The sequence below is a fragment of the Solenopsis invicta genome, chromosome 8, assembly GCF_016802725.1.
Source record: "Solenopsis invicta isolate M01_SB chromosome 8, UNIL_Sinv_3.0, whole genome shotgun sequence".
NCBI lineage: Eukaryota > Metazoa > Arthropoda > Insecta > Hymenoptera > Formicidae > Solenopsis > Solenopsis invicta.
The window spans coordinates 13,104,895-13,114,516 of NC_052671.1; the positions used below are offsets into that span (position 1 = coordinate 13,104,895).

A 9,622-nucleotide genomic window follows, 5' to 3' on the forward strand; every position below is an offset into this window, starting at 1 on the left:
AGACTCTCACCCAATCAAAGAAGACCGTACGTTCTCTTCCTTGATTGGCTTATTGCAGCGTTATATATAGTAGCGGTTGGAATCCTTTGACTGGGACAAAATTTATATATATATATATATATATAAATTAATTACTGTTTATCACTTATCATTTGCATAAGCTCGATGTTAGATATCTTCCCCTCGCCTTCGGCCGTATAAATACACTTTGAATGAATGAGTGTAATGACCCTAATCAAAGTCTGGCAAACGCGATTGTCCGATATTTTTCGTCAAAATTATGCGAGAGAGAAAGGCATATGCTATCTTGCTTTACAGCTATGAGATGGCATACCTATGTCTTTCTCTTTCACATAATTTTAACGAAAAATGGACAATCGCATTTACGCGTTTGCCAGACTTTGATTATAGTTTTTAAATGAGTGAGAGTGGAAGCGACATTTCTCAAAACATCGTCGTCGGTGGAGGCGACGCGCAGCGGCAGCAGTAGCGGCGATGATGGTAGTAGAGATGGTAGTAACGATGTCGTTGCGTCGCGCGTCTCTCTTCAGTCAAATCACGATCGTCGTTGCGTGATCATTCGTTAACACATTGCACTTATATATACGAATCTTGGCACACGCGGTCGACCTGCGTACGAAAATAAACTTCATTGAGATGTAAGCAAAGCCTGGCAACTTGTTCCGATTATGCGCTGCTCTTTGTAATATTCTCTACGATTTTATAATTCTTTTTCATAGATTCCTATACAAAAAGAAATACAAAGAATAAAGATTTAACTCGTAATTAACAAACTTTATAAACTGATATTTGTTTAGCATTACATGAAGTCGCATTTATTTTTTTATGCATTGTTTTATATATTAAAAAAACAAAATTTTAAATTATCGTAGATTGAAATAAAAAATTACATTTTCGTAACAGAACAATATTCTAAGAATGTTTTAAGAATATCATAAAAGTGGATAACTGATATTTTTAAAACATTTGATATGCTATGATATACTTCACATGTACTGTACAAGTTCCTATTTGCGCTCTACAGTGATTTGAAATATACACTGAAAATACCTTGCAGTATATAATACGTATAACATCTATAGTAAAAGCGAGTTTTTTAATTCATCGATTGATCAATTGCATTATGTGTAAATTTTGTTTTGTAAAGCATTTGCGCATGATCGATTGATCAATTGATAAATTTAAAAACTCGCTGAATATCATACGTACAGAATCTTCATTCACAGCAAAAACAATACCCGAGATACCCGAGCCAAATAAGGCCCACCTAACTTATTTTATTTTTTATAAATTTTATTTACAAAGATATTGAAATAAACTAAATAAGAATAAAATGTTTATTTCAACCACTCGCTAAAATAAAATTATCATCTATATAAAACATTTTTAAATAAACAAAAAAGAAATGTTTATAAACCCTGAAATTGGGCGTTATTAAATTCTTGTGCTTTTAATAAGTTCTGAATTAAAAATAAATTAAAAGTAACAAAAGAATTAAATATTACTTTCCAACTCACTGTTAAAATTATTATTTACAAATACGATTATTAATCACAAATATGAAATCCTGTAAGATCTATTTTAATGTAAAACATCATAATTATTTTTAATTTTGTCTATAATTAATATTTTAACTTTAAGAAATTCTGGCTATTTTAGTGCAATTTTAGCTTATGAAAAGTCAGCGTCATTGAAAAATGTTATTCTCTGTTGCTAGCCACATATACAATAAACAAATAGCAATGGTTATAACAATAAATGTATAAATGGGCCTTAATTAATAATACTTTATTTATAAAAAAGTATACTTATTCCAAAAAATTGATATATACATATATATTTGTTTTTTTTCTATAATTATAAAATTGAATAATATTGTAATATGTTGTAATAAATTATAAAATAATGCAATGTATACTTATTAAATTTACAAAAAATTTTTTATATAAAAACGTTTGATTTACCCACTTCATTACAAGCTTTTGTTGCACTGAATAAACGTGTTGCTACCGGTATTAATTCCCTAGTCTCTCTTTATCTACTTCCTATGACATATCTTTTAAGCATATATTTCAAACATAAAGCGCGTTTTAAATGGTAAATTTGCCTTAATTAGTACTGGGCCTTATTTGGCTCAAGTACCTTATTTTTGTAACATTTAAAAAAAAATTTTTGTAATGAAAATACATTCCTCTCTCAGGAACTTTTTTCGTTAATTTTGAAGCAGTCACCCATTTAAGTCGTAATCTTTGCTTGACTTTTGTAACTTCTGATTCTCAGTAATCTGAGAACACTTTGTGTTAACACATGTATATTACTGCTAGATTAAGAATATGAGTATCAAATATCTGGTACTGAAAAGATAAAACATATAATTGAAACATATTATTTATATAAAATATATATATATATATAATTATCATTTATTAATGATTTTTACAAATGCCAAATAGCATCTGGAATAACTTTTCTGTTATTCGTTTAAATAACAAATAAAAAAAGGTCAATATGATACAATAATTTAATTAAATTAAAAAAAATTTTTATTAAAAAATAAGCATAGGTAGCAAAGTGTATTTATAATATTTTTAGCTTATCCTAGAAACATACAAAAAATGATATTTTATAAAGATGTTATACGAATATTTTGAGCATATCCTGACGACATACGCAACCAGGGTTTGAACCTGGATCACCCAACTATCTTAATCAAGGTAATATTTTTTGCAATAATTTCTTTTTAGTTTTTCTGGATTAAGGGAGACAGCAGAGACGCGTACAAGCATAAAAAATAATTAAATTGATTAGCAATTTTGTGATATTACATTCGAGGTTCTTCTTAAAAGTCTGTGTTTTCAGTCCAAAAAAAACAATTCGGTGCGCAGTTTGAAGAATATTGTAAATGTTTGTAAATTCACATAGAAAAATGTTGAGCATTAAGAACTGCTTTCGACCGGTATGCCGTTTCTTGTTAATTATATATTTTACACTTAATTTCTATAATTACTAATTTCATTTAATTTCTTTTATACAGGACTCAAGAGACATAGAAGACTCAGGAGAGACCGGCACTATTTGGAACACTTTTTTTCTTCTGCGTCTCGACCTGAGTCCTGTATTCATAAAAGAAATTAAATGAAATTAATACATATAATACATAAGAATGTATTAACTTGCAAGTGTACATTCTGTATGTACTAATAAAAACGTCGGCAATATATATATATATATATAGGTGGACCCTTTTCATGTGGAATACCCCATGTATGTGTATATATATATATATACACATACATGGGGTATTCCACATGAAAAGGGTCCACCTAAAAATAAACTATTTGGGATTTTTAAAATGATAATGAAAACATGTCAGTGGACATATTGTATAAAATTGATGATAAAAAAATAAGTATTATATATTTTGCATCAAAGATATTAATGGCTATCGTTTAAATGAAAACAAGAAAGTTTTCGTTTTTTAACATTTGTAGCTAAAATTTTTAGAAACATGATTGAGAAACATGATGACATTTTTAGGATTTTTCCCATACTTTCAGATAAAAACGTTAATTTTAATGAGAAAAATTTAATAGTATTAAAAAAATTAATTTTATAGTTTTAAATAAAGAAATGAACAATTATATTTATTTTAAAAAATCTAAAAAAGTTCTCAAAAATACTTTAATACATGTAGAATATCGTACCATAAAGCAAATTTTGGGATTGCAATGGGAACTTCTCAAGGAATATTCTTTCAATGTAAAATTATAATTTCAGCCAAAAGCTAGATACCTAATATCAGTTTGTATTGGTCAATTATTTAATACTCCATAAATAATATATTTTTAACAAATAACTATAAAATCAAAAATAGTTGTGAAATTTTTGCGTTTTGTTACGAAATAAATAAGTCTAAAGAATATAAAGAGAATTTACTTAACTATTTATTTATTCTATAGTTATTTATTAAAAATATATTATTTACGTAGTATTAAATAATTGACCAATAAAAATTGATATTATCTAGCTTTTGGCTGAAATTATAATTTTGTATTGGAAAAAACATTAGTTTTCGAGAAAATTCCATTGCGATCCCAAAATTTGCTTTATGGTACGATATTCTACATGTATTGAAATATTTTTGAGAATTTATTCAGATTTTAAAAAATGGATATAATTAGGTGGACCCCTTTCACAGGGAATGCTCCATATATGTATATGTATATTGCCGAAGTTTTTATATGTCAATTCATCTTATTACATTTTTAGAAACAAGCGCGGTGCTTAACATTGGATCTGTGAACAAGGAAGAGAGGAAAGATAACTTTAGTGATATTCGCTCCATATCAAAGATCATCGATTTAAATAATGGTGGAACGATTGATGCTATTAGCCTTTCTAATCACTGTAACGTTATGCCATGAGCAGTTTCTAAAGATATTTGAATGGAAGTCGATTGACTTCCAATGGCCGACGGAAGAAGAACACGAATTTGATTTAAAGAACAACGGTTACATACCGGCAAACATCTTCATTACCACTGTAAAATTTTGGAAGGGTAAAATGTATCTAACATTACCACGATGGGATGACGGCATACCGGTAACGCTGGGCGTTACATCGTCAAAACCGATCAACGGGATAATAGCGCCCAAGTTGGAAGCCTTCCCCAACTGGGACATGCAAAAATTGGGTAATTGTGACGCATTCCAATTAGTGCATAGCATAGAGATTGATCCTAAGGGTCGCATGTGGGTACTCGATACTGGTCGCCCCACGTCTTTGAGAAAATCCAAAGCCGATTGCTCGCCGCGCCTTGTTATTCTCGACCTTGAGGATAATGGCAAGATTCTTCGTACTTATGAATTTCCTGAGAATGTAACTAGTCGCAAAAATGTGTATCTCAATGATATTGTTCTTGATCATGAGGACGGCGGTATGGCATATATCACTGACACTAGCGACACCGATCCTGGCATCATTGTATACTCCTTAAAGGATAACAATTCCTGGAAAGTTCGACACAACTCTATGAAAGCCAAATCAGAGGCAGTTAAATTCATGGTAGGAAATAAGTACGTAATCAAACCAATACACGTGGACGGCATAGCACTTTCTCCAGCAAGCAGTAGCAACAGGTATTCTCAGATTAATGTTTTTTTTTCTGTACAAGATAAAATCGATTTCCTTTTCCAAAACTATCGGTACCAAATATCCTTTTTATTATAAAGTTTCTTCATATTTTCTGTTTTTGTTTTAAGAGCACATTTACAAATGAAATCACTCTCTCACTCATAATTAAATGATAAACTTAATTTACGTTCTGTATACACTTTATGAAAAAAGTTCTTGTAGTACAATTCAAATTATTTAAAATGCTCTATCATTGGCGTTGTATATTCAAACTCAACATTCTCCTATGACAAAATTTTATGTAAGATTTAACAAACAATTTTTTTGTTTTAGGCAAGTCTATTATTCGCCTTTGTCTTCTTTCCATCTGTATTCAATTTCGACATCCGCTCTGAAGTACAACGCGACGACTATTGATGGATACGTATGGGAACTTGGACGGAAGTCTTCTCAAACGGATGGCATGGCAATGTCGTCCACTGGCGTGCTTTACTTCGGTCTATTAGCTGACGATGCCATTGCCATGTGGGATACCAAGAATACAACATCCTTTACCATTGGTCAACGAGTTATATGGCGCGATCATGAACTGACACAGTGGCCCGATAGCTTCGCTTTTGATGAAGACGGATATTTTTGGTGCGTTAGCAATATGCTGCAAAACTTCTTAAACGGTCATGTTGATATCAACGAGCCCAACTATCGTCTCATTCGATTACACGTAGGTGTTAAAAGTTATCAATATTACGAAAATGGCACGGCGCCTGAATTACCTAATCCCGCCGGTGCTGATTCTGTTAGAATTGCTTTCGCCACGCTGTTGCCTACCATTTTAATACTTATCGCAAAGTAATTGTTTATACTAAAATCCAATTAAAGTTATATACGTTACGTATACAAAGAATTTACGAATCTACGTTAAAACAATCGATCACATTAACTTTTAAATGTGTTTTTACGGTTTATTTATAAATGTAAATAATTACTCTCATCCCAGTAAACACAGAAAATAATAGTTATATAATTTGTGTGTCACGTTATATAACGAATTTTTACATTCTAGCAATATTATAGTTATGTAAAATTGAATTCTTGATATTGCAACATCATAACTTATAACAGTCATATAACTGCTATTTATTAAGTTTAACAAACATTTTATTTTAATAATATAACTGTTATGAAACTGAATTATTAATATGACTCCTGTATAACAAATATGATACAACTATTATGTAACGCGCATGTTATATTGCGTGTTACTTCCGATTTTATTCTATTAACATTGCTGTTATACAACTGTGTTTGCTGGGATACCATTGCTTCAAGATCAAATTTTTTTTATATGATTTAAAAAGTTAAATTTTAGATATATTTTTGTACTATTATCTGATATAAATTACATAGAAGATATCTGAACCGAATAAGGCCCAGCATTAAATAAAGTTTACTTTTGAAATTACCACTTATTAAAAACATGGTTTACACCCAAAGTATATTCTTAAAAGAAATATCAGAAGAAATGAGTAAAGAGGATCTGAAGAATTATTGGCAGCAGCGCGTCTATTTAATGTAATAAAAACTTGTAACAATCTGCTATGAATCATTTTTATAAGAAATCGCTACAAAATGTATTAAGTACACATTACACAGTTCTACAAAATTACTTTTTTTTCTACTGTTAGGAAAAAAAATAGTTTCCTGTAAATTTTGATACGCTAAATCCGAATCCATAAATAAAAATGTTCTATCTCAGATTTTTGAGAAAATTGAGGTTGAAACGTCCAAACGTTTCTTTAACATTTAAGTAACACTGTAAGTCATTAAAACTTTTTTAATTACTATAACTATTGTATTTTACAATCTTATTGTATTTAGACGTTTATTATAGTTCATGTTCCTCCTGTTTACGCTCGATGTGCAATGCTTATCACATTTATGTAACAATTGCCGCAAATCCAAATAAATTTATAAAATTTTACTTTTTTTAACTTCCATTATCATTTAACATTAAACAAATTTTTTGTATTAGTTTTTTAATAATAAATTCAATTTCTCTAGATAAATGTACTATTTTTTCTACTCAAAAATTGCCAATTTTTAATAAGATAAATACCTGTAAAATAAAACCTTTTTTCAAAAATTTACTATGAAATTTTTTTTATTAAATATAGTAACATATTTTAAAGGTATTAACATAAATTTTTAGTTTAAAATTTTGAAAAATAAAAAATTGGAGACATTTATGCGAAACGTGTTTTTTCCGATATTTATATCCTTTAAGAACTTTTTTAAACATGACGTCGGTTTAACTGTTATTCTTTTATAATGAGAATATATATTCTAAAATGCATAATTCTATCTAGAATTTTTTTAAACGGCAGCTAATGAAAATTGATGAGAATTAAATTAATCCAGTATTATGATCTTCGGAGATTAAATATTGTGTTTTATTTCTTTTTTCATCAAACCACAAATTATATAAGTCTTTGAATGCTTTAGTTAGAACATTTAGCGCATGATTCTTTTAAAATACTGAACACAGTAGCTAAATTACCAGGTGTATGCATAAGTTTTTTCCGATTTCACTAAGAGATGGTGCCAGCGAAAAATATGCAGCGTATTAATTTGACACATACGTCATTTTGTTCGTCTGACATAGAACTACAAACACACACAAGTTGAGTCTGCCAAAAACTAGCGTCTTTGTTTTATTGTTCAGTGATCATGTCGAGTTTTGTGCCTGAAAAACAACATTTGCGGCACGCATTGCTTTTTTTATTTAATCAAAAGAAAAAGGCTGTTGAAAGTCATCGTTTGCTTGGAGAAACATATAGTGAACACGCTCCATCGATTAGAACATGTGAGACATGGTTTCGACAATTTAAAAGTGGTGATTTCAATGTGAAAGACAGTGAGCGCTCTGGTAGATCACAAAAATGCGAAGACGAGCAATTGCAGGAATTATTGGATGATGACCCAACTCAAACTCAACGGCAATTAGCAGAAGCATTACATGTATCACAAGAAACAATTAGCAGACGTTTATGAGCAATGGGAAAGATCAATAAATTCGGTAAATGGGTCTCACACAATTTGAATAAACGTCAAATGGAAAATCACAAAGTCACTTGTGAAATGCTGCTTCAACGCCACGAAAGGAAATAATTTTTGTATCGAATTGTGACGGGTGACGAAAAATGGATTTATTTTGAAAACCCGAAGCGGAAAAAATCGTGGCTTTCACCTGACGAAGCCAATCCATCAACTCCAAGGCCAAATCGCTTCGGCAAGAAGACCATGCTCTGTGTCTGGTGGGACCAGAGCGGTATTGTGTATTATGAACTCTTGAAGCCCGGCGAAACCGTTAATACACAACGCTATCGCCAACAAATGATTAATTTAAACCACGCATTAATCGAAAGACGACCGGAATGGGCCAGAAGACATGGCAAAGTGATTTTGTTACATGACAATGCGCCGTCTCACACAGCAAAACCAGTGAAAGACACCTTAAAATCTCTTGGATGGGACATCCTTCCGCACCCGCCGTACTCCCCAGACCTGGCGCCATCTGACTATCACCTCTTCGCATCAATGGGGCACGCGCTCGCAGAGTAGCACTTCAGCAATTTCGAGGAAGTTGGAAAATGGCTCGACAAATGGTTTGCCGCAAAAGACAAGCAGTTTTTCTGGCATGGTATTCATAAATTACCTGAAAGATGGGCGAAATGTGTAGAAACCGATGGCCAATATTTTGAATAAAAAAAAATTAATTTCCCTTGAAAATTACGTGTTTTTTTTATATCAAAAACCGGAAAAAACTTATGCATACACCTGGTAACTACACAGTATACTCCGTTTGTTTTCTATTCCTGAACTCCCTGAATTAGTGTACACTTAATATGAAATAGATATATATTTGAAAGTTAGTGAAAGCAAGAAGGAACGTGCAGGAATAGAAAACAAGCCTACTGTGTTAACTATCTCCTTATATCCTGACGTATATCCCAAGCTCCTTCTGAAAAATTTTACTGTAAATTTTTTGTCCAATTTAAACTTGTTCAAGCATGGCGACAGTGGCGCTCGAGCCTAACCTAACCTAACCTAGCGCTCACCGTGGCCCTTTCTTGCCTAGCGTTCTCATAGTATATGTTCTGTGAGCGTTCTGTTTGCTGCGATCTTAGAACATATAGACATGGAAGCAGAATAACAGACTAAAATGTGTCCGAAGAAAGTGAGAAAAAAAATCATAGTTGCCTTTCTCATGTTTTAAAGGGCCTTGTACATGAAATGCATAACCGAGCATAAGCGTAGCATAAGGCCTCTGGACCAATAGAAATCTTATGTAAATCAATATGGCGACTTTATGCTGGATGCTCATTGGTCCATTGGTCTTATGTTGTGCTTATGTTATGTTATGCATTTCATGTGCGAGGCCCTTAAGGCTGCGATCAGCGACACTAAT

At 31.3% G+C, this 9,622-nt stretch overlaps 1 protein-coding gene across 3 annotated transcripts; it reads left to right on the forward strand.

Annotated features, from left to right (window-relative positions):
• Positions 1 to 504: 504 nt before the first annotated feature.
• LOC105200672 (protein yellow) lies at positions 505 to 6,200 on the forward strand. 3 transcript variants are annotated; one of them, XM_026137715.2, is made up of 4 exons: positions 509 to 659; positions 2,614 to 2,735; positions 4,291 to 5,159; positions 5,488 to 6,200. In XM_026137715.2, the coding sequence occupies exons 3-4, from the start codon at positions 4,390 to 4,392 to the stop codon at positions 6,005 to 6,007; spliced, it is 1,290 nt and encodes a 429-aa protein (XP_025993500.1). In that variant the 5' UTR covers positions 509 to 659; positions 2,614 to 2,735; positions 4,291 to 4,389; the 3' UTR covers positions 6,008 to 6,200. The 3 variants fall into 3 exon arrangements, with proteins under 3 accessions (XP_025993499.1, XP_025993500.1, XP_025993501.1); XM_026137714.2 differs by lacking the exon at positions 2,614 to 2,735 and having other exon boundaries at positions 505 to 659; XM_026137716.2 differs by lacking the exons at positions 509 to 659; positions 2,614 to 2,735 and adding an exon at positions 2,762 to 2,977.
• The last annotated feature ends 3,422 nt before the right edge of the window (positions 6,201 to 9,622 follow it).